Source organism: Ziziphus jujuba, chromosome 1 (assembly GCF_031755915.1).
Source record: "Ziziphus jujuba cultivar Dongzao chromosome 1, ASM3175591v1".
Classification (NCBI taxonomy): Eukaryota; Viridiplantae; Streptophyta; class Magnoliopsida; order Rosales; family Rhamnaceae; genus Ziziphus; species Ziziphus jujuba.
This window is the reverse complement of record NC_083379.1, coordinates 7,182,208-7,208,546: the sequence shown is the minus strand read 5'-3', so window position 1 is coordinate 7,208,546 and position 26,339 is coordinate 7,182,208. Positions and strand designations below refer to the sequence as shown.

The following is a 26,339-nucleotide window of genomic DNA, read 5'->3' as shown; positions in this document are numbered from 1 at the left end:
TTGCATTTAACACACATTAGAGGACTTGTGGGGGCCAAAAAATTGGTAAAATGTGATAACCATAGGGGTTTCGGTAATTACCGATGAAACCTACAGTAATTTTTCCAGCAACTACAAATTGATTACCATAGGTTTCATTAGTAATTATCAAAGGCCCTACGATAATCAAATTTTTGTGCCAATTTGAGAATTTTTTCAAAACTTTTGGGGTTTTTTCTCTTTAGGATCATTTAAAAATGTATAATTTGCATGTTTTTGCATTTAACACATGCTAGGGGACTTGTGGGGGCCAAAAATTGGTAAAATGTGATTATCATAGGGTTTCAGTAATTGCCGATAAAACTTACGGTAATTTTTCCAGTAACTACAAATTAAATTACCGTAAGTTTCATCGGTAATTATCGAAGGCCCTACAGTAATCAAATTTTTGTGTCAATTTGAGAAATTTTGGGGTTTTTTCTCTTTAGGATCATTAAAGAATGTATATTTTGCATGTTTTTTCATTTAACACATATTAGGGGACTTGTGAGGGCCAAAATATTGATAAAATATGATTATCATAGGGGTTTCGATAATTACCGATGAAACTTACGGTAATTTTTCAAGTAAGGACAAATTGATTACTATAGGTTTCATCAGTAATTACCGAAGACCCTATGGTAATCAAATTTTTATGCCAATTTGAGAATTTTTTTAGAAATTTTGGGGTGTTTTCTCCTTAGGATCATTGAAGAATGTATATTTTGCATGTTGTTGCATTTAACACACATTAGGGACTTGTGGGGGCCAAAAAATTGGTAAAAAGTGATAACCATAGAGGTTTCGGTAATTACCGATGAAACCTATGGTAATGTTTCCAGCAACTATAAATTGATTATCGTAGGTTTCATCACTAATTATCGACAGCCCTAAGGTAATCAAATTTTTGTGCCAATTTAAGAACTTTTTCATAACTTTTGGGGTTTTTTCTCTTTAGGATCATTGAAAAATGTATATTGTGCATGTTTTTGCATTTAACACACATTAGGGGACTTGTGGGGGGCAAAAAATTGGTAAAATGTGATTACCATAGGGGTTTCGGTAATTACCGATGAAACTTATGGTAATTTTTCCAACAACTACAAATTGAATGCTTTCACTTATTAATGTCATTTTTTCTCTTACTTTGTCAACAGTTATCATTAATAAAGCTAGATTTAGCATGTTGTCGGTGGAAACACACACGATTGAAGTTGTCGAATGGAATTGTGGTGATTCTTTTATGACGGTGGACAAATGTCAATTACCGAGGATGCATCGGTAATTATCATTGGGTAGTAATAGCATCCGTGAAACAGTAAGAAACCTACAAAAAACTGAACACAGAATGATATTTTAAAAACACAATACAACAGATGACTTTGCCAACAAAACAACACATAAAACCAACGTCTATTATGCTAAAACACATGTTAGAGGTTGAGCTACTAATTGCATTCCTTACCACATTGCATAACACACGCATACCCCATAACATGCCCCCATTGTCTTAATATAGCATAGAGCAATTTATGGTGCTTTGGTTGAATGGTGTTGTTGGTTGGTAGTGCTATCAAGAGGTATGTCGGCCGAGCATGATTGGCTGCTGTGACTAATCTGTTTGCGTCTCCCGCGTCTATATTGAAGACGCTCCTCTCCTTAAGATTGAATCCTCTTTTTTCTTGGTCTTCCTAACTGTTTGCCAATCTTATGTGGAAGTACAAGCTGGTTTATGACATCATCTTGAGCATGCCACTGACATTTATCTCCAAATCGATATATGATTTCTGAATATGCGTCACAGAGTGAGTCAATTGAGTAATGCGCCTAGCAAAGAATATATGGAGAAATATATCAATGCTTACATGCTGCAATTACATGGACACAAGGAAATCCATCAATGTCAAATTCCTTGCATGAGCCCGTCTTATTTTCTAAGTTGACTACTCCAATGAACACGCCATAGCCAACAATATGAAACTTGTATAAGTTCAATGGAATAACACGTAAGCCTCTGCCATTATTTGAGCGCTCTTGCATGATGTTTTCCAACCAATTAGTAACAGGAGTTTGCATTTCAGCTGCGTTATTTCAACATTCATACCCCTTGTTGATTAATTCTTCAATCATGTCTGTAAACAAAACAGCTCAAAAACATTATAAACTCTAGTGTTGCTCTTCCTAATTATAGCAGACCATGCCTTCTAACGCAAGGAAAAAAACTGCTAAATTATAACAAAACCAATATAATATTAAACACAGTAATCACATAATAAAAGCATTAGAAATTAACTAAAGACTATAACTGTGGATATTTAGATATCACAAAACATCAACAGCAAGTAGACTTCTCATATAAAACATTTAATATGTCCCCAAGAAGATAATAATCATCAGATGCGGTTCCTACCATGGACCTACCAATAATCCAAACCACAACAGTTGTGGTCCTTGTGGTCCTTAAAATTTTGAATAGAAACATAAAGTGAAAGAGCTTCATCATATCATAATATGCTGACAACATAAATACAATTGAGTGAATAATCTTCCACCAGTTCCTTTCACCCTAAAGAGAACAAAGTTCATCCCACATAACTCCTGATAGACATAGTGGATCAAGTAGAATAAGATGGTTTGTGACACATGTGCTAAATCATAACATAACATTAGCTTGAATGGATGCAATGTTGACATTGTGGTGATTTGTGGATTATTTTGCTCATGATCACAAATATAGTTACATTTAGCATGTCCTTCGTATACAATAACATTATCAAAGTTGTCAAATTCGATTGAGGTGGTTTGCTTTCAAAAAATGGAAAAATTAAATATACCGAAGGAATGTCGATAATTACCGATGGAACCGCCGTTAAATTTTCCAACAAGCAAGTGTTTTGTAATTATTGATGAACCATATGTAATGAAAAAGGTTGTAATTTTCAAATGGAAATTTCCAAACCATTTATAGATTGTTGTTCATAAAATCAAACCAACATATAACTTGCACTTTTATATCATGTCAAAACGTGACAAACAATGAATCCAATATAAAGGAATATATATATATATATATATATATATATGTACATACCAAAAATCTTTAACTCTGCTGCGCATGAACGTACACTTTAATTACACATTTTTTAAGTCTATGGGCTTCACAATGAAGATTTTCAGTCTTTTTGTTATCACAAAAGGTTGGGGGTATGCAAGGAGACTGAACTGCACTGAAGGTGGTATTGTGTTTTCTGCAATGGTTGGTTAGTGTGAAGAAAGGCTGAAAGGTACATAACCAACAAAAGAGAGAGAGAGAGGAAGACACACAGGATTCATTGAATGTGGTAGCAGGGAGAGGAAGAGAGAGGGATAGAAGTTAATGAGGGTAGATGAGAAATGGGAGATGGTAAAACAATTTGTTTAAATAGTTTCCACTTTATTTGATAGTTAATGAGAAATGAGGGCATATGAGAAATGGGAGATGGTTCCATTTATTTGACACTTTCATATCCATTTATTTAAATATTTTCCACAACTGCACAATTAATTCCCTCCTGATTACTCTCTTGTGGACATACTGCCATGAAGCCGCATTTTAAAAGAGATTGGAAGAAGCTTTCAAGTTGGGAATAGTATCCAATCTAAAACTAACTAAATTTCAATGCATACCATTCAAACAAGTTCAAATCGTCTCAAACTAGAAAGCCAATATTTGAGAACTCAATTACCAACCATTTAAATTCTCATCCTTCTTATTTCTTGCTTTTCCACTTCTCAAACAATATGGAGAATTTAATAATGAAATTGGGTCCTTACACTTCATCTTGACATGAGAATCATGTAGAAAAACTAAAAACTAAATTTGAATTAGCAAGCGAAAAATGTACAAGTGTTTTATGAATAAAAACTAGAGAATATTATAGCTCCTACAAAAGGCTGTGTTGGTATCAAATCGATGGTTAATTGTTTAAAGTGGTATTATTCCTTAAACATGGAACTACTTTGAGCTTTTTACATTTGAAGTTATACTCACATTTATGTCGATTCATAATCAGATTAGCCAATATGAGATTACTATCCAATCAAAGACAAAACAAGTAGAAGCAGTGCATCATAATGAAAGGCTAGTTTTAGTTTCAGATAAAGCCTAAAAAGCATAGACTGCATCCATCAGTTTTTCCAAGTTAAAAATCATAAATGTAAATGTAATTATGGCAAAAACTGATAAAATTGTAACTATATAATACCATACCACGATGAATGTTGAATGTACATGAACAAGTGCTGTCAAAACTGATACACTAGCAAAGAGAAAATATTTAACCAAATAATACATAGACAATCACGTTTATCTAGCCAATGCATTGAAACTAAAAGTAAGATTTCAATGTGTTCCAAGTATATATCTTTCTATAATACCAATTCAACTGAGTGAATTTGTTTTAGCTGCAAGATGAATGAGTGTTCGCCTAAGTGGTGCGAAGCTTCTTGTATATCTGCACAAAAAGCTGCTTGTGTAGATTTTCAGATTCCTCATCTGTCATATTCATTGCATCTGCATACAAACACCACTAAAATAAAGGTTAAAGGTAATTAAGATAAAGTACCTTATTATCAAATTTGGCTTCTCTACATTAATTCTTTCATGTTTAAGCACAGCCACTATGTACAAAACAACAGAAAGAAACTTGAGCTTGAGCACAAAGAAACTGTGCAATTCAGATTTCCAACTATAAATTATCATATTCTATACCTTGAAGCCTTTGGAGAAGGGATGATGTGATTCCGCCCGAGCCCGCTCCACCGATAACCTGCTGGGGTGCTGACTCGACACGGATGAAGACTAGGCCAATCACAAGAGCTCAAATTAAGAGATTTAAGGACAACCTAGGAGTATTTATACAGGGAGTAATCAATCTCAACAAAGCTTGTCCATACTTGAAGATACAAAGCCTATTCTAAGCATCCAAGTGGTGGAAGCCGATACGGACTCGGGTGATGGTTTTGGTACATTTTTGGAGTCCGGGAAGCATGAAATGGTTCCAATGCTTTATGGGTTTAATACATATGCCTAAGAGGTCATGGAATCAAGTTAAAGCAGCCTCAAATGCAATCAAAAAGGGCTTGTACGGACAGCATCAACAATTTGGCCGAATTTGCTGTATTGCTTGCTGGCTTTACTGTATTTTATTATATTAGCCTTTTCTTATTTTTCCAAGCATGGGCAACGTGTGGGATTTCATATTCAGCTTATTTGGAATCCTAAAAAGAATCTAGAAGCTGATTTGAAGCTCAAAGAGGTCAAAGATTGATCAAAGTCAACTTGATAAAAAAGGCTAGCATTTTTAGTTTCCTAATTTGTTTTTACTTTTTGTTTTAGGAAACTACCATTACTTTTTGGCTTTTATTTATTTATTTTCTGGAAAAATAACTTTAAGAAGGTTTTTATTTTATTCTTTCCATTGTAAATTAATTAATTCCTAATTTAATATAAAGGAATTAATTAATCAAACTTAGATTAGGAAAGGAAGTATAGTTTCAGCCAACTAGGTTTCTTTATGTGTGGTGGCTGATTTTTCTTTATTTTTAGGGTTTTATTTCGTGGCTTTGTAGCATATTTAAAGGCTTATTTTTAAATAAGAATAAAATTTTGATTTGATTAAGAAAATACTTGTGAGATTAATTATCTCTTTGTTCTTTGAGAACACCTAAAACACCATTAGAGAATTGGTTGTTTTAGCTTGACTTATCAATAGATTTTCCATCCCCTATTGTGGCGTCTACATTATACCAAGGTTTCTAACCACAGGTTGGTTAGGGGTTGAGGTCCATTCCATTAGAACTTGAACTTAATTAAAGATCCGGGCTAATATAATACGGGTTTAGGAGCAGGTCGTCCTAGGTTTGTATCAAGGGAAGCAGCGGAACCGAACCTCAACATTTCTTCCTTTTGTCTCTCAAGCTCATGTAGCTTCTCCTCTATAGCAGCCAACTCTATTGTTCTCATAATTCTACACCGTGTACCATACAAACAGGAGAAAATGTTTCACAATCAATACAATAATTTCGACACCACCTAAAGAAAGCAAGATAAATATTACCTGATTTCTGAGCTCCATAATCCGCGGTTCCTTTTCCAAGTTCTCCCTGTGAGTTTACATAAATTCAGGATCTGTTTCTCCATGCATAATTCAATTGTGCTCAACTGATATATATATATATATATAATTAAAAAAAATCTAGTAGATATCTCCATGCATATCCAATTGTACATGACTAATATAGCAAAACCTAGTAGATAACAAGAAAAGAATAACTCGCTAGCTGCAGTCTTTCTTTGCGAATTTCATCTCTAAGCTGATAATTGTCAAGTTGCCAAAAAATATCTAGGAAAAATAATCAGAACATAGACTCAAGTATCACAATAGCAAAACTACTATATATTGGGAAGGCATAAACCACCATGCTTATTAATAAACTATATAAATCAAGCACAAAAGTCATTGTATTAGCACAATACCCAATATTCACTAACAAGCGTTTTAAAAAGGGGTTGATGCATGCACTTTATGCACTTAAGTATGTACATTATTTTGAATTTTAACTTGATCGAGCGAAAGTAAAAATTGATGGTATGCATCCTTGTCAGACAAAAGCTTCCTTAACTCGTCAACACTAAAATATATCTAATGAAAAACAAGAAAATGATAAATATTAATCAATAATGTTTAACCCAACTGCAAAATAACATATCAAAATGAAACAAGAGAATGATAAATATTAATAATAATGTCTAGCCCAACTGCAAAATAACATATCAAAGTGTAAAACGTAACAATAATCAAATTAAATATGAAGTTTATGACTTTTACAAAGATGATTAATATTTTCACAAATAGCAAAACAAATTATTTGTCAACTAGGCTTTAGAAAAATAAAATTAAATGACATATTAGTTTTCTCTTCGTAATAGAAGTAGAAAGGGAATAAGCAAGTGATGATGATACTATTAGAACAGTTTGATAGGATACATGCTTGTCTAAAGATTAATTAACCTAGTTCCATAAAGTTATATGAGTAATAAATATAAAATTTAGTCATGAGCATGACCAACCTTACGTCTTATCCTTCAAAGCAGCAATTACACCTGCTACTTCAGCAATTACACCCACAAACCATACAATAGATGGTTTGACTAACAAAAAAATTTATATTATCATAATTACCAAAAATTTGTATTATCATAATTTCTACACAAAACCACCAATAAACCCACTTCCTTTCTACACAAAATGACTAATAAAATATATTTGTATTGTATTCTATTTTCGTTCTATTACCTTAAATGCCCATCAAAAAGACCTCAGATTTTCTTCTCGTTGAAGCAAGCAACCAAAGAAGCAAGGCATACCATAATTATTCATTCCAACCCATATCCCAAGTGGCATATCAAATGCAGTCAAGCAATGAGTGGTATCAAACACCATTGCATCACCAAATATCTTATATGACTTGATAGAAGATGCATATAACCAGACAATTTTCTATAGTTGCTTGTATCCTACCAGCAAGCACATATATATATATATATATATATAAACATATATGATCATTTAGAAAAACTTTTACAACTTCATTTAAACACAGACGTCGAAGCAGAATTACAAGGACCTTTACCTGATTCCAAATTGGTTCACCAGGAGGTCCAATGATTGTGGTATCGCTGTTCTTTTTGCTGCGTATGACTTGGTCCCCTCGGCTTAAAATAACGTATGGGTCAGTTTTGCCTGGAAAGAAAGTTCAAAACTAAAACTTCAAAAGGAACCAACAAGAGATATTTGGGTGAATATTAACCAGATATGTACATAGATATCAATGCAATCTAGTCAAGAATAATATGATACAAAATTTCGAACAAACCACAAATCAACTAAAAATCTAAAAGGAGCAAACATATCAATGACTAAAAGCAGCTAAATTTCACTAATACATAAAGCATAATGGAATTATCTTGTGAAATACATCTAGATAAAAACATATAGCTGTTACCATAGAAGAAAAAATATGAAATGGTTTTCAGTTTTCATCTCCTAAACGCAGGGTGGAAGCATAAAAAGGAAAAAGAAATAGATGCAAATGTTGTCCATTATCCTCATTGGAAAGAGAAAAACAATATGATCCCACAAAATGGTTAAAAAAGAACCTTCATTCTTGCAAATTAGCATTTCCATAATTTTGCAAGACATATAATATAACAGCCCAGACCACCCACATGAGATATTGTCCACTTTGAGTCCTGCCCACAAGGTTTTATCAAAACGCGTCTCAAGGGAAAGGTATCCACAGCCCCTTATAAGGCATGCTTCCTTCCCCTTTCCAACTGATGTGGGACTTCACAATCTGTGACAACGCAAACCACACGCATGCGATATTGTCCTCTTTGGGCCTGGGGAATCCTCTTACAACCCAGCCCTAAAGGTTTTAAAAGGTCTCGCAAGGGAAAGGTATCCATATCCACTTATATGGAGTGTTTCGTTCCCCTTTCCAACAGATGTGGGACTTCATAATCCACCCCTCTTAGGGCCCAGCATCCTCGCTAGCACACCGATCTGGGTCCGGCTTTGATACCATCTATGACAGCCCAAACCACCCGCGTCCGATATTGTCCTCTTTGGGCCTGAAAAATCCTCTTACAACCCAGTCCTCAAGATTTTGTCAAAACGCATCATACGGGAAAGGTATCCACACCACCTTATAAGGAATGCTTCGTTCCCCTTTCCAACCGATGTGGGACTTCAAAATCCTCCCCCCTTGGGGCCCAGCATCCTCACTGGCACACCGATCCGGGTCTGGCTCTGATACCATCTGTGACAGCCCAGACCACCCGCGTTCGATATTGTCCTCTTTGGGCCTGGGGAATCCTCTTACAACCCAAGCCTCAAGGTTTTGTCAAAACGCGTCGTACGGAAAAGGTATCCACACCCACTTATATGGCATGGTTCGTTCCCCTTTCCAACCGATGTGGAACTTCACAATCCTCCCATTTTGCCCAAAGATGACAATATCTCAAGCGGGTGGTCTGGGCTGTTACAGATGTTACTAGAGCCAGTACTCGGATCGATGTGCTAGCGAGGACGCTAGGTCCCAAGGGGGATGGATTGTGAAGTCCCACATAGGTTGGAAAGAGGAATGAAGCATGCCTTATAAGGGGCTATGGATACCTTTTCCTTGAGACGCGTTTTGACAAAACCGTGCGGGCAGAACCTAAAGCGGAGAATATATCATGTGGGTAGTCTGGGCTGTTACATATAATAGCAAATGTAATAGATCAACAAAATGTCTATTAAAGAGAGGACTTGCATATGGTAATTTCAATTCAAAAATGCACATTCCACTATCTAGGAAAGAAAATTTTGAACCGAACTGTTAAGAATAGTCGAAATGAACAAATATATAAAAAAAAATAAAAATAAAAAATAAAAACTAAAGACACATAATTTAATTCCTATTTATAGCAATCAAATACTCATTTCCAGTCAGGGGAAAATAAACACAAAAAAACAAAAACAAAAACAAAAGCAAGAACATTTGGCAATTTATTGGAAGCCTAAAAAAAAAAAAAGTCTTACTCACCAGAAGCAAGCCAAATGAAAGTTGTTTCAGGAATACAACTCTCTTCCCTTTAAATCTCCCAACCAACACAATCAACACCGTCCCCAATGTAATACTCATCCTGAAAAGTTCACAGACCCAATTAACAAAACAACAAAAGCCAAATAACATGTAGCCAAAATGCATTAAATACATTATTCAAAAAAAAAAAAAAAACTTTTCGGAATTGAACCTGAGCTTGGTGGGCTTGTGCTTGCGCTTGTTGACAAGCAGCTTCTTGACGTCATCGGCGGGGTAGAACTTGGGAGGTTTCTGAGGTGGGTTCTCTGCGGCAAGCTTCGGATCTTTGCGAGGGAAAATGCCACCTTTTTTGGCCTTGATAGCCCAAAGTCCTCTCTTGTGGTACATTTTAGACCTTGAATACTTGGTGACTGGAGAGATGAAACGGGGTTGTTTGGCAAAAGGGCAACTAGGTGAAGAAAGATTGATGAATGAGAAGAGATGAGCCACCTTTGGGGGAAGGGTGATGAAGGAGAAGAGAAAAGTCTGGTAAAGAAAAGAAAAAAAAAAGTAAAAATATTTAATTTGGATATAAAGATATTTTGGGATTATTAAAAATTGAAAGGGTAGAAAAAAAAAAAGATACCAAATGAAGGGGTAAAAATCATTAAGCTTATTCCTATGAGGGCATTGAGCCAAATTCTCCTAAAATTTTCTATTTTTTAAAACAAATTTTCATTAATTTTTATAACTTTTTATCGATATTCGATATTTTTATAGAAATTTTCGTATTTTAAACTCTCGATATTTTTATCGATATCGATTTTTTGAACCTTAGTATGACCTTTATACCTAAGTTTTCTCCAAAACTACATGTGGTTATTGGTCAACACATTTGTTTTACTAGTAAATTGTGACCATCGCTTTTAGCAAAAACATTGTTGTCATCGCTAATGATATTTTAATTTAGACAAATAAATCAAAGTAAAAATGCATGAAATGTTAACTTTTATTAAACTATTCATATTTATAATTGGGAGATTATGAATTTGAAATATGGAAATTAGAAAAAAATTATAATAATGATAAAAATAAAATAAAATAAAAAAATAGAAACGCCTTTTTGAACCTTTTGGTGGCAAACCAGGATTTGTCGCAATATATCGTCTATAGCGTCAAAATGTGATAATATCATTTCTAACGTCCTTAATGAAATCTAAGTAAATTCTTGTACCTTATATTTTTGACTTTGAAATTTTAACTTCGTCCTCTGCCAAAACTTTCAAAGCTTCTAGTGATAATTAACTTTTCGTAGACGAATCTTAAATACCAACTAGTCTAACGGCTGACATAATTCATAATAGAGTGAAGAAAATTTTGTTATATCAATTAATCATATATATATAACATATACACAGCCAACCTTTTCACAAAAAATATATTATAATGTCTTTCTTTTGAAAAAAAAACAATATTTGTGATAGGTTCAGTTGATATGCCTCTCGAACTCACGTATAGGAGACAATAGACAAAGGATAAAAAAGATGAATTGTTATAAAAGATAAAAAATATATATATTTATATAAATATTTGTTAAATATATCTTCCCCTCATTTGGTGTTACTGGTAGGGTAAGTCGTTGTTGTTATTATTTTTATTGGTCAAATAATCTTGCGAAGCTGCAATATTATTTTCCTTTATATAAGTCTAGAAGAGAGTGACGTGGGCTTAACAGATGCAAAATTTCTTCTTTGGCGGCAGCCTAAAGGATAATTATAAAAATAATTCAAGATAAGGCAAATTGTTTGCGTGGAAACATTATTGAGCCAATGTGCAGGTGTTGAACTTTTCACACAGTTGCTTATATCTATCTCTCTCTCTCTCTCTCTCTCTCTCTCTCTCTAGATATATATACATATGGAGATAAGCATAGTGTTGCTTATAGCCGAGAAACGGCGATTGTATTTATATAATCTTTTAAGCATAGTGTTGCTAAAATCTTAAAGCCACACGCGAATAATTATTTACTTATTATGGGTGCTTTGTTATTGATTGTGCTTTCATATTTTTTTCATCATCAATTGGAGGTTCTTGCGCTGGCTACTTCATCTGATCTTGGTACACTCTCACAACCTCCATTTTTGATCTCCAATATTTCTATTTCTTATCTATATGCTGAATTATGGTAGTTATATAACCTCAATATTGCATACTGGCCAATGCGCTGTCTGCCTTGAACTTTCGGCACCAAGGCCACTGTAAAAGAACTCTTTGATCGAGCCAAAAAAATAAATAAATAAAAATAAAAATAAAAACAATGAAACAACAACAATAATAATAAAGAATTATTTAAGTCGATCCATATATTTTATTTAATTTGTCTTAAATATGTATTTGATAAGCAAATATTTTAATTTCTATAATTTTTTAATAAATATTTTTCCAAGTAGTTGAAATATTTTGTTGATTAAACATTCTGATCAATCAAATATAATTATGTTTTTAAAGCAATTAAGTGAAATATATTAATGAATTGCATTATGTCCGAATTGAATAATTAAAACTCTATCTTTCTGCCATATTCTTTTGTTTTTACCAATTTTTGATTTCAAAACCATATTCTGTTTCCCTTTTTTGAACAAGCTATATTGTTGCAAGAATATGCTTTTTACATGTCAATGTTGTTTAGTTGAAGCATTCTCAACATTTAAACAATACTTTTTTGATAATATTTTAACATCAAATCTTGAACTTAAAATATGAAGGTTATCACTAATCATTACATGTGATTGATTAAGGGTATATTTTTGGAAATTTACATTAAAAGTTGTAACAAGCCCAAAAAAAAAAAAAAAAAATTGTAGTGACAAAAGAATCCCTTTATTTTTATATTGTTAATTCACTTTTTAAAATATTTACGATTTGTCTTGGAGTCAATTCCCCCAATGATGGGGAAAAGGTTTTAAAAAAACAATTAGTACTTTAAGCATCTAATATTACTGCTTTTCAACTTTATGCAAACCGTCAGCCTCCAGAAAACTATCATTCAAGTTAGCACCGCAACATAATTGCTAGCTTTTTCGAGCTTATATATAAATATAAGTCCCTGCATTATGTGGCCATATGTAATTTTTAAAAATGAAATATGGCTATAGATGATAGATTTTGAAAAAATTATCACCAATAATAATATTATATATATATATATATATATAAACTTTGTTCACATCTTCACCCTTCTCTTTATGTAATTTGCAGATTTTAGCTACATGAAATCTGTATACAATGCCACTGATCTTCCATTAAAAGAAGAGTATGACTATATAATAGTGGGAGGTGGTACAGCAGGCTGTCCTTTGGCTGCAACTTTATCAGCAAACTACTCGGTTCTTGTCCTTGAAAGGGGCAGTGCTCCTCCTTCATACCCACAGCTGGTCTTGACCGCAGATGGATCAGGAGGTGTTCTCTTGCAGGAAGACGATGGTAAAACACCTGCTCAGAGGTTCACTTCAGAAGATGGTGTTGCGAATGTTAGAGGAAGAGTCCTTGGTGGGACCAGCATGATCAATGGGGGATTCTTCTCCAAAGCTGATGACCAATTCTATAATGAATCTGGCATTCACTGGGACATGAATGCGGTCGAGGAGGCATACCAGTGGGTTGAAGACACCATTGTTTTCCAACCAAATCTTTCGACTTGGCCATCTATTGTCAAAGAAGCTTTATTGAAAGCAGGAGTTGGTCCTGACAATGGATTCAGTTTGCAACATTTAGTGGGAACCAAAAGTTCTGGTTCAATCTTCGATAACGAGGGAAAGAGACATGGAGCTGTGGAGCTTCTTAACAAAGGCGAACTGAAGAACTTGAAAGTTGCAGTTGAGGCCTATGCCGAGAGAATTATCTTCTCTTCCAAAGCATCAGGTGAGCAGCACAAGTATATGATGTATTTAACATTTCTATATATAATTTTATTCTATTAGCCATTAGGTGTTGACGTCCAGTAGAAAGGGATTATATATATATATATATATATATATATATATATATATTTTTTTTTTTTTCCTTATATATAAATGCTCTGTACAATAGGTGTATCAGCAACTGGAGTCGTATATAGTGATTCGAAGGGGAGGACTCATGAGGCGTTGATAAGAGATGAAGGAGAGGTGATATTGAGTGCAGGGGCAATTGGGAGCCCTCAGCTTCTCCTTCTCAGTGGAATTGGTCCACTTCCTCATCTTTCATCACATAAAGTTCCGGTAGTTAGCCAAAACCCCGATGTGGGAAACTTTATGGCGGATAATCCTCGTAATAGCATCACCATTGTAGTCCCATTTGCGTTGGACCCTTCAATTGTACAGGTTGTAGGAATTACTAATGACTTCAATTACATAGAGTCGGGCTCTTCCGTTACCTCATTTTCTTTTCCTCAACCTTTTAGCTTTTATCCAAACGGAACCACTCCTTTAGAGTTGAGTGTGGCAACCATTGTTGAGAAGTTCTCCGGACCACTTTCGAGTGGCTCCCTCCAGCTTGTTTCGTCGGCTGATGTGAAAGTTAGCCCAACCATCCAATTCAACTACTTTGGAGATCCGAAGGACCTTTCTCGTTGTGTAAGAGGAATGAGGTTGGTCGGTGATATGCTCAAGACCGATGCCATGGAAGGGCTCAAGTTCGAAGATTTAGAGGGTGCCGAAGGTTTCAAGTTTTTAGGACCTTCTTTGCCAAGAAACCTCTCCGATGATGCATCAATGGAGGCGTTTTGTCGAAGCACAGTGACGACGTTCTGGCATTACCATGGTGGATGCTTGGTGGGAAAGGTTGTTGATGGCTATTTACGAGTGGTGGGTACAAATTCACTTCGAGTGGTAGATGGATCCATATTCAATACATCACCCGGAACCAACCCTCAAGCCACCCTCATGATGATAGGCCGGTATGTATATTAATCTTACTCACCAATATGCCTTTTTCTTTCTTTTTTTTTTTTTTTAATGAAATATTTTATTTCTAACTTGGTTTTGTCATTTTGTGAAATTTGGGCAGGTACATGGGGCTTAGGATGTTGCAAGAAAGAGAGGCAGCGAAATAGATTGAGCATCGTTTATCATATACGAAATATAAAAGAAATAAAATAGGAAATCAGGGAAATAAATTTGCTAAACGACCATTTTGTAGGATGAGTATGCTCAATATCATTATGGTCCATATGCAATTATATGTAATGTTGTATGCGTTTAGCAACTTGATTTTTGTTTTTATTTCATTCATACTTTTGTTTATTCTGTCGAAATATCACCCGATTACAATAATTCAATAAAATTTTAAAGCATTTTTTGTTTGATGCATTTACTCGGAGATCAAACTTGTGAGTAGTTAGTTATGTTATAAATAGATTAATCGAAAAGAATGTTTATCATAGCCCCCTTTCTTTTTTTTTCCCCCTTTGTTTTTTCCTTTTTTTTTTTTTTTGGGGGGGGGGGGGGGGGGGGGGGGGGTAAATGAAGGTTGGTCATAATCGCTTTTCTTGCCCCGGAGTCTAAGGTAAGTCGGTCATGGTCAACGGACAAGAAAGTTCTTGCAGTACTTGCTACCTTGAAATATTTTTTATTTTTTATTTGTTGAAACAAATATTTTTTAAATTTATATGTATTTCAGTTATTTAATTTTTACTCTACCAATTTAAGTTGTGCACCTTTCTAAATGCAAATTTCTTTTTCCGTTTGTTCAATTTTGATTTTTTTTTAAAAATTTTCTTTTTATGCTTGATTGAAGTGTTTATTCAATACAATAGCCTTCACTATATCTTTTGAAAGTTATGCGGTAAATATTTTAGAGTTAGTTATAGCATTAATGTTAATTTTGGTAAATTGAACATAACTTCTTTATAGATTTTTTATTTTATTAAATTTCATTATTATAGTTTGTAACTATTATATACTTTATTTTTAAGTTTTAGTTTTTATTATATATTTTTTATTATAGATATCTTTTAAATTTGAGATTCATATGAAAAGATACTTTTAATAAGTTAAATCGATTTAAAAATTGATCAAAACGATTTTATATGTTTAATGAAAAAAAAAATTATTTACTCTCTGTACCTATGAGAAGGGTAAAGCTCTATAGACATTTTGTCTAGTATCTCTCGATTGTCAAATATAATGTCTGGTGTAGGTGTACAATATATAAATGTATTGCCTTGAAGAATATTCCTATGAAATATCCAAAGGTGAGTCTTGAATAGTTGCTGGAGTTTCATGGTTTACCCTTGAGTTCATATGATGGAAGTGGAACCCTTTAACTTTTTTACTGGTGTATATTATCATGCTGTGAATAACATTGGGTGGCAGCTGATACTATTCAAAAAGCCCATTACTAATAAACATTATCTATCTAGGGAATTTTTAACAATGGTTTAATTGTGACCTTCTGAAATATTTTTTTGGCTCCGCTGTTGGTTGTTACAGCTACTTTCTGTTTTTTTGGCTGAAATATTTTTGGTTATCTATGGTCGATATATTATATACACATGTCCTAAAAGAGCTCTGCCTCGTATGGGCTTGAGCTATGAAAACTTTTAGAGATAATATCACATCAAATCTCTAAACTATATGGGATGTATCATTTAAATCCCTAAACTTTATTTTATGACAATTGAATCCCTAATCTTTGTAAAATTGTGCATTGTAAGGACAAAATCAATTTTCCATCCAAATGTCTAACAGAAAATGTAAGAAAGTCACATGATCATTTGATAGAGACATTGAAGGTCATTTCAACTGAAACTCTCAAAACAAAATGAAGATATGTTTGAATAATAGAGAGAAAAATTGGGTAAAAACATTGGGTTTCCATTGTAGGGTTGATGGAAAGGAGTAAAGAATGCAGACCGTGTATTTGGGAGTCTTCTAATGAGCCCATAATAGTGAGGTAACAATTTTCTTCTACTTGATCTCTGGCATGGATATATAGAGAAACTAATAAGAGTGCAGACATTATAACCAAGTAGTTTTTGAAAGAAAATAATTTTTTTTTTTTTGGGTTTATTTTCCAGTTCTTTAAATAAATAAAAAATAAAAAATAAAAAACTCTTTGTTTTCCAGTCTTGTAGCAGAGCAAACCAATGCTAGCTCTTGGCTAAAAGCGCCCTGGTGGATTTCTTTTTTTTTTTTTTTTCATTTAAATGTAAAATTTATTTAAAAATAAATACATAAATTTAAAGGACTTTCAATAGCCTTATCAAACCACACATGACTTTCATATACTGTTAACCATTTTGATAGAAAATTTGATTTTACCCTTATATTGCACAATTCTATCAAGTTGAGAGATTTGATTGTCACAAAACAAAGTTTAGGGACTTAAGGGAAATAACACATATAATTTAGAGATCTAGTATGATATTATTCCAAACTTTTAATGGGTTTTTTAAATTTTAGGGTGTTCTTTTTATACCACCATTTTTTTAGATAAATTTTCAAAAATATTTTTATCATTAAATGTTAAACTCCTCTAAATAATATTAAGTTGTTTGTTAAACTTCGGCTAAACAATTTTAAGTGACTCAGTATATAACAACCAAACAATATATGTTTAAGTAATAGAACTAAATTTAAAAGGGACAAAAAAAAAATAGAACTAAACATATTTTTTATATTAAAATCTGAATTATTTTTTTGTAGTAGCAATAAAAATATTTAACCTATCCAAGTAGAGTAATTTATTTTTAAACTTCATCAAATTGTTGTAAATATAATTATATTTGATGGAAAATATTTAATTAACAAAATATTCAAACGTTAAAAGTATTTATTAAAATAAAAATTTACAGGAAAATATGATAAAGGTTGCTTTGAGGATATTTAATAGTGGAGGGAAAAACTGAGATTCTTGGGAGAAAATTTGGAAACCACCAGTAATCTTGAAGAAACCACTGGCTAAAACAGTGATACGGATAAGTTAAAATCCCAATAAAATTGCAAAAGAACTGATAAAATATAAATTTCTGCCCAATATACGTAAAGACGTAAAGAAAATGTAATTTTGAAATAAAATCGAGCCGGTTTCATTTTGAGATTCAACGGTCACACTGGCTTACATCGTAGTATGACCTTTATACCTTAGTTTTTCTCCAAAACTACAGGCGGTTATTGGTTAATACATTTGGTTTACTAGTAAATTGTGGCCATCGCTTTCAGCAAAAACGTTGTTGTCATCGCTAATGATATTTTAATTTAGACAAACAAATCAAAGTGAAAATGCATGACATGCTGGCTCAGTTATTAAATTATTTATATTTGTGATTGGGATTACGAATTTGAAATATAAAAACTTAGAAGAAAAATATAGTAATATAAAAAATAAAAATAAAAACTCTCTTTGAACCTTTTGGTGGCAAAACAGGATTCGTTGCAATATAATGAAATTCAAGTAAAAATCTTGTACGTTGTAAATTTGACTTTGAAATTTTAACTTCGTCCTTTGCCAAAACTTTCAAAGCTTCCAGTGATAATTAACTTTTCGTATACGAGTCTTTAAAGCCAACTAGTCCAACGGTAGATAATTCATAATAGAGTAGAGAAAATTTTGTTATATCAATTAAGCATATATATAACATATACACAGCCAAATTTTTTTTCAAAAAATAAATTATAATGTCTTTCTTTCATTAAAAAAAAAAAAATGTGTGATAGGTTCAGTTGATATGTTTCTCGACACTCGTGTATAAGAGATAATAGGTTCAAAAGACATGTATAAGGAGAGGAATTGTTGTAAAAGATAAAAAATATATTTTTATATAAATATTTGTTAAGTATATCTTCCCCTCATTTGGTGTTAATGATAGGGTAAGTTCTTGTTGTTATTATTTTTTCCTTTGTATAAGTCTGGAAGAGACAGTGACGTGGGCTTGACAGATTAAGACAATATTTCTACTTTGGCGGCAACCTAAATGATAATTATAATAATAACTAAAGATAAGGCAAATAGTTTGCTCGGAAACATTATTGAGCCAACGTGCAAGTGTTGAACTTTTCACATAGTTGCTTATATCTATATCTATATATATACTTTTCACATAGTTGCTTATATCTATATCTATATCTATATCTATATCTATATATATATATAGACAAGCATAGTGTTGCTTATAGCCAAGACAAGGCAATTGTATTTTTATAACCTTTTAAGCATAGCGTTGCTAAAATCTTAAAGCTACACGCTAATAATTATTTACTTATTATGGGTCCTTTGTTCTTGGTTGTGCTTTCATATTTTTTTCATCATCAATTGGAGGTTCTTGCGTTGGCTACTTCATCTGATTATGGTACACTTTCATAGCCTTCATTATTAATCTCCAATATTTCTATTTCTTATCTGTATGCTAAATTATGGTAGTCATATAATCTCAATGTTGTATACTGACCAATCTGCCTTGAACTTTCAGCACCTTGGCCACTGCAAAAGAACTCTTTGATTGAGCCAAAATAATAATAAAGAATTATTTAAGTCAATCCATATATTTTATTTTATTTGTTTTAAATGTATGTATTTGATAAACAAATATTTTAATTTCTATAATTTTTTTAATAAATATTTTTCCAAGTTGAAATATTTTGTTGACTACACATTGTGATCAATCAAATATAATTATGTTTAAAGCAATTAAGTGAAATATATTAATGAATTGCATTATGTCTGAATTGATTAATATTCTTTTATTTTTTCCAACTTTTGACTTCGAAACTATGTTTTGTTTTCCTTTGTTGAACATAGCTACATTGCTGCGCTAATATGCATTTCACATGTCAGTATTGTTTAGTTGAAGCATTCTCAACATTTGGCAACAATTTTTAATAAGATTTTACTACTAGGTTTTGAACTTCAAATATGGAGGCATCACTAATGATTTATAATATAAAACTAAAATTTTGTAACTGACTAAGGTTATATTTTTGGAAATTTACATTAAAAGTTGTTGGAAGCGAAAAAAAAAAAAATATATATATATATATATATATATATATATATATTGCAGTGCCAAAAGAATCCCTCTATTTTTATTTTGTTAATTCACTCTATAAAATATTTGTGATTTGTCTCGGGTTCAATTCCCCAATCAAGGGAAAAAAGTTCAAAAATATTAGTACTTTAAGCGGCTTATTACTTTAAGCAACTAATATTGCTGCCTTTCAATTTTGTGCAAGTCGACAGCTTCCAGAAAGCTATCATTCAAGTTAGCGCTACAACATAATTGCTAGATTTCTTGATGTTATATACAAATATAAGTCCCTTTTTGATGTGGGTATATGTATTTTAAAAAAATGATATATGGCTATAGATGATAGATTTTGAAAAAATTATCGTTCATAATAATATTTTATATATATATTTATATATATAAACTTTGTTCACATCTTCATCCTTCTCTTATGTAATTTGCAGATTTTAGCTACATGAAATCTGTATACAATGCCACTGATCTTCCATTAAAAGAAGAGTATGACTATATAATAGTTGGAGGTGGCACAGGAGGCTGTCCTTTGGCTGCAACTTTATCAGCGAACTATTCGGTTCTTGTTCTTGAAAGGGGTAGTGCTCCTCCTTCATACCCACAGCTAGTCTTGACCACAGACGGGGTATTAGGTGTTCTCTTGCAGGAAGACGATGGTAAAACACCTGCTCAGAGGTTCACTTCAGAAGATGGTGTTGCAATTGTTAGAGGAAGAGTCCTTGGTGGGAGCAGCATGATCAATGGGGGATTTTACTCTAGAGCTGATGACCAATTCTATAATGAATCTGGCATTCATTGGGACATGGATGCGGTCGAGGAGGCATATCAATGGGTGGAAGACACTATTGTTTTCCAACCAAATCTTTTGGTTTGGCCATCTATTGTTAGAGAAGCCTTATTGGAAGCAGGAGTTGATCCTGACAATGGATTCAGTCTGCAACACTTGGTGGGAACCAAAACTTCTGGTTCAATCTTCGATAATGAGGGAAAGAGACATGGAGCTGTGGAACTTCTTAACAAAGGTAAACTGAAGAACTTGAAAGTTGCAATTGAGGCCTATGCGGAAAGAATAATCTTCTCTTCCAAAGCATCAGGTGAGCAGCACCAGCATATGATCTATTTAACGTTTCTATATATAATATTGTTCTCCTATTCACTAAGTGTTGACATCCAGTAGAAAGGGACTATATATATTGTTCTTTCTTTTTTTTTTTTTTATATTAATGTTCTGTACTGCAGATGTATCTGCAAGTGGAGTCGTATATAGAGATTCAAAGGGGAGGGCTCATGAGGCATTGATAAGAGACAAAGGAGAGGTGATATTGAGTGCAGGGGCAATTGGGAGCCCTCAGCTTCTTCTTCTCAGTGGAGTTGGTCCATCTCCTCATCTTTCATCACATAAAGTTCCGGTAGTCAGCGAAAATCCCGATGTGGGAAATTTTATGGCGGATAATCCTCGTAATAACATCAACATTGTAGTCCCATTTGCATTGGGCCCTTCAGTTGGACAGGTTGTAGGAATTACTAGAGATTTCAATTACATAGAGCCAGTCTCTTCTGTTACCTCATTTTCTTTTCCTCAACCTTTTGGCTTTTACCCAAATGGTACCGGTCCTTTGGAATTGAGCGTGGCAACCATTGAAGAGAAGTTCTCCGGACCACTTTCAAGTGGCTCCCTCCGACTGGTTTCGTCAGCCGATGTTAAAGTCGGCCCAACCGTCCGATTCAATTACTTTAAAGATCCAAAGGACCTTGCTCGTTGTGTAAAAGGAATGAGGTTGGTTGGTGATATGCTTAAGACCGATGCCATGGAAAGGCTCAAGTTCCAGGATTTAAAGGGTGCTGAAGGTTTTAAGTTTTTAGAACCTTCTTTGCCAAGAAACCTCTCCGATGATGCATCAATGGAGGCATTTTGTCGAAGCACAGTGACAACCATGTGGCATTACCATGGTGGATGCTTGGTGGGAAAGGTTGTCGATGGCGATTTGCGAGTGGTCGGTACAAATTCACTTCGAGTGGTAGATGGATCCATATTCAACGCATCACCCGGAACCAACCCTCAGGCCACCCTCATGATGATAGGCCGGTATGTATATTATTCTTACTCACCCCGCATGCCTTTTCCTTTTTTATTTTTTATGAAATATTTTATTTTTAACTTGGTTTTGTCATTTTATGAAATTTGGACAGGTACATTGGGCTTAGGATGTTGCAAGAAAGAGAGGCAGCGAAATAGATTAGGCATCATTTATCATATACATAATATAAAATAAATAAAATAGTGAATCAGGGAGATAAATTTGCTAAACGACCATTTTGTAAAACTAGTATGCTCAATATCATTGTGGTCCGTATGCAATTATATGTAATGTTTTGTGAGTCTAGCAACCTGATTTTTGTTTTATTTCATTCGTACTTTTGTTTATTCTGTCGAAATGTCACCCGATTACAATAATACATTAAAATTTTAAAGCATTTTTTGTTTGCTGCATTTATTTGAAGGCCAAACTTGTGACCAGTTAGTTATGTCATAAATAGATTAATCAAAAAGAATGTTTATCATAGCCCTTTTTTTTTTTTTCCTTCTTTTTTTTTTTTTTTTTTTTTTTTTTGGGTAAATGAATGTTGGTCATAATCGCTTTTCTTGTCCCGGAGTCTAAGGTAAATCGGTCATGGTCGACAAACAAGCAAGGCCTTGCAGCACTTGCTCCTTTAAAATATTTTTTATTTTTTATTTGTTGAAACAAATATTTTTTAAATTTATATGTATTTCAATTATTTATATTTTTACTCTAGCAACTTAAGTTGTGCACCTTTCAAAATACAAATTTCTTTTTCCATTTGTTCAATTTTGATTTTTTTTTTTCTTTTTATGCTTGATTGTTGTGTTTATTCAATACAATAGCCTGCACTATATCTTGTGAAAGTTATGCGATAAATATTTTAGAGTTAATTATACCATTGATGTTAAAATTGGTAAAATGAACATAACTTCTTTATAGATTTTTTAATTTATAAAATTTCATTTTTATAGTTTGTAACTAGTATATACCTTGTTTTCAAGTCCTAGTTTTTACTATATAATTTTTATTGTTGATATTTTTTAAATTTGAAATACCTATAAAAAAATACTTTTAAGTAAAATCGACATAAAAAATAATTCAGATGATTTTATATGTTTAATGAAAAAAGAATTATGGGCAAAATGCATTTTAGCATCTTTTATTTTTAGCCTGTTTTAGCCTGTTTTAGTTGGGGTTCTGTAAAAAAAAAAATTAACATTTAATACCCTGTATTGCCAAATCTGTTGGATCATGTGCTACTCACATGACTTCTAAATTGATTTTTAATTTTTATTTCAATTTTTTTGAATTAATAAGCAGGATAATTAATTAAAAAACCCTAAAATTCTAAAAGGTGCATTTTACAACATAAACTAAATCCCTAGCCTTTTAACCCAATTGTGAAGAAGGGTCATGGGGGTTTTGGTGAAAAGGAACGTCATCGGACGTGGCAGTGGCGATGGCGGCCGCCGCTTTGTGGATAACAGAAGGAGAAAGAAAAAGAAGATGATAAGGAGGATAAAGAAGAAGAAGAGAAGGAAACAAATTAACAAGAAAAAGAAGATGATGATTATGATAAAGAAGAAGGGGATGCGAGGCAAAGGTCAAACCCACCTGAAACTGTGGTGATGGGTTTGGAGGGGAAATTGGTTTGGGATTGTGGTGGTAGGGACGAAGAAGAAGCAAAAGCTTGAATAAGAAATGGGTTTTTGTAGGCTTTCGAGGTGAGGGAAATGTGTATTATCTTTTTTCCAAGTGAGATGTTGTTTCTGCTCATTAATCCTTTTCAGCTCTTCTTGAAGGCAACCCATTACAACAGCAACCAGCAATTGAAATTTCCCAAAACCATTGATTAAAATTGAGAACGGAAAGATTAATTATGAAGCAATTGATTGTTTTCTTTGGGTTCCATTCTTGCCCAGTTCATCTTACCCAATTCCTTTGCTGCAATCAGAGAGCCTCAAATCGCTCTACACAAAAATTAGGATTCCCATGTTGTTATCAAATCACTCTGCTCTCTCTAATCTCACCTCGTCATCTTCTAGTGATCAAATTTCAGGGCCATTGATTTATTAAAATCAAATCAAATAACGAGCCAGATCAACTGGAAAAGTATGTGAGGTTTGCGACGAAAGGGTAAGTTTTGTATTTTCAATTTTTAAAATATTTTTTTTTCATAAATTTAAAAAAAAAAATTATTAAAAAAATTGATTTATTTGTCACGTGATTAATTTTTTAACAGAAATAGTTTAGTTTTAACCATTTGAATAATAAAAAATATTAAATATGAAATTTTTTTTTATAGATTCCAAACTGAAAAAACCATAAAAATAAAAAATACTAGCTTGTATTTTGCCCTTTACTTTCAGTATCTATGATAAGGGTAAAGCGCTATAGTCCAATATAATGTCTGGTATAGGTGTCCATTATATAAATGTATTGCCTTGAAGAATATTCCTCTGAAATATTCAAAGGTGAGTCTAGAACAGTAGCTCGAGTTTCATGATTTACCCTTGAGTTCATATGGTGGAAGTGGAACCCTTTAACTTTTTGACTGATGTATACATTATCATGCTGAGTGGCGGCTGATGCTATTCAAAAAGCCCATTACTGATAAACATTATCTCTCTTGGGAAGTTTTAACAACCTAATCACATTCTTTTGTTATAAAAATATGGTTTAATGGTGCCCTTCTGAAATATTTTTTTGGCTCCGCTATTGGTTGTTACAGCTACTTTCTGATTTTTTGGCTAAAATATTTCTGGTTATCTATGGTACATATATACAGTCATATATATATATATATATATATTGAAAATTATAATATACACATACTAAAAGAACTCTGCCCCGTATGGGCTTGAGCTATGAAAACTTTTAATGGGTTTTTTAAAATTTAGGGCCGTTCTTTTTATACCACTATTATTTTTTTTATTTTTTATCTCCCACTCCTTATTAGATAAATTTTCAAAAATATTCTTATTCATGAAGTGTTAAACTCCTCTAAACAATAGTCCCCTAAACAATATTAAGTTGTGCGTTAAACTTCGGCTAAATAATTTTAAGTTACTCAGTATATAACGGTCAAACAATATATGTTTAAGTAACTAAAACTAAATGTAAAAGAGAACAAAAATAAAAATAAAATAAAAAAACTTGAACTAAACATTTTTTTATATTAAAAGCTGAACAATTTTTTTATAATAGAAATAAAAATATTTAATCTATCCAATTAGAGTAATTTTTAAACTTCATCAAATCGTTGTTAATATAATTATATTTGATGGAAAATATATAATTAACAAAATATTCAAACGTTAAAAATATTTATTAAAATAAAAATTTATAGGAAAATATGATGAAGGTTGCTTTGAGGATATTTAATAGTGGAGGGAAAAACTGAGATTCCTGAGAGAAAATTTTTAGAGAAAATTTGGAAACTATCAGTTACCTTGAAGAAACCATGGGCTAAAACAGTGATACGGATAAGTTAAAATGCCAATAAAATAGCAAAAGAACTAATAAAATATAAATTTCTGCCCAATATACCACGTGGCGTTTTGGTGGGTCGAAGAAGACTCCTGAGGAAAGAAGTAAAGAAAATGTAATTTTGAAATAAAATCGAGCCGGTTTCATTTTTAGATTCAACGGTCACACTGGCTTACATCGTAGTATGACCTTTATACCTTAGTTTTTCTCCAAAACTACGGGCGGTTATTGGTTAATACATTTGGTTTACTAGTAAATTGTGGCCATCGCTTTCAGCAAAAACATTGTTGTCATCGTAATGATATTTTAATTTAGTCAAACAAATCAAAGTGAAAATGCATGACATGTTAGCTGAGTTATTAAATTATTTATATTTATGATTAGGAGATTATGAATTTGAAATATAAAAATTAGAAGGAAAATATAGTAATATAAAAAATAAAAACTCTCTTTAAACCTTTTGGTGGCAAAACAGGATTTGTTGCAACATATCGTCTATAGCGTCAAACGGGTGATTATATCATTGCTAACGTCAGTAATGAAACTCAAGTAAAATTATTGTGCGTTATAATTTTGACTTTGAAATTTTAACTTCGTCCTTTGCCAAAAACTTTCAAAGCTTCCAGTGATAATTAACTTTTCGTATACGAGTCTTAAATGCCAACTAGTCTAACGGTTGAGATAATTCATGACAGAGAGGAGAAAATTTTGTTGTATCAATTAATCACATATCTAACCTATACACAGCCAATTTTTTTTCAAAAAACAAATTATAATGTCTTTCATTCAAAAAAAAATATATTTGTGATAGGTTCAGTTGATATGCTTCTCGACACTCATGAGGAGGCCATGTGGTAGTCCTGATAGTCAGACGCACCAACATCCCAGCCTATGAGCTTGGTTCGAATCTCATCAGCAAAAAAAAAAAAAAAAAAAAAAAACAAAACAAAACTCTTTGATTGAGCCAACATAATAATAATAATAATAATAATAACAACATCGTCAACAACAATAACAATTATAAAGAACTATTCAAGTCAATCCATATATTTTAATTTTTTAATAACTATTTTTCCAGGTTGAAATATTTTGTTGATTAAACATTATGATCAATCAAATATAATTATGTTTAAAGCAATTAAGTG

General features: G+C 32.6%; 2 protein-coding genes and 1 long non-coding RNA gene across 3 annotated transcripts; 2 read left to right on the top strand and 1 right to left on the bottom strand.

Moving 5' to 3' along the window:
- Nucleotides 1-5,968: 5,968 nt before the first annotated feature.
- LOC112491627 (uncharacterized) lies at nucleotides 5,969-7,770 on the bottom strand. Its single transcript, XR_009634969.1, has 3 exons — nucleotides 7,356-7,770; nucleotides 6,603-6,690; nucleotides 5,969-6,162 (listed from the first exon to the last, which is right to left on the bottom strand). It is a non-coding gene; the product is annotated as an uncharacterized LOC112491627 (long non-coding RNA).
- A 3,682-nt stretch (nucleotides 7,771-11,452) lies between these two features.
- Nucleotides 11,453-14,975, top strand: LOC107414223 ((R)-mandelonitrile lyase 3). Its single transcript, XM_025066821.3, has 4 exons — nucleotides 11,453-11,745; nucleotides 12,886-13,548; nucleotides 13,717-14,563; nucleotides 14,674-14,975. The coding sequence occupies exons 1-4, from the start codon at nucleotides 11,661-11,663 to the stop codon at nucleotides 14,717-14,719; spliced, it is 1,641 nt and encodes a 546-aa protein (XP_024922589.3). The 5' UTR covers nucleotides 11,453-11,660; the 3' UTR covers nucleotides 14,720-14,975.
- Nucleotides 14,976-18,759: 3,784 nt separating this feature from the next.
- On the top strand, nucleotides 18,760-22,117 carry LOC125418345 ((R)-mandelonitrile lyase 2). The gene is made up of 4 exons (XM_048467489.2): nucleotides 18,760-18,955; nucleotides 20,074-20,736; nucleotides 20,882-21,728; nucleotides 21,833-22,117. The coding sequence occupies exons 1-4, from the start codon at nucleotides 18,871-18,873 to the stop codon at nucleotides 21,876-21,878; spliced, it is 1,641 nt and encodes a 546-aa protein (XP_048323446.2). The 5' UTR covers nucleotides 18,760-18,870; the 3' UTR covers nucleotides 21,879-22,117.
- Nucleotides 22,118-26,339: the final 4,222 nt, after the last annotated feature.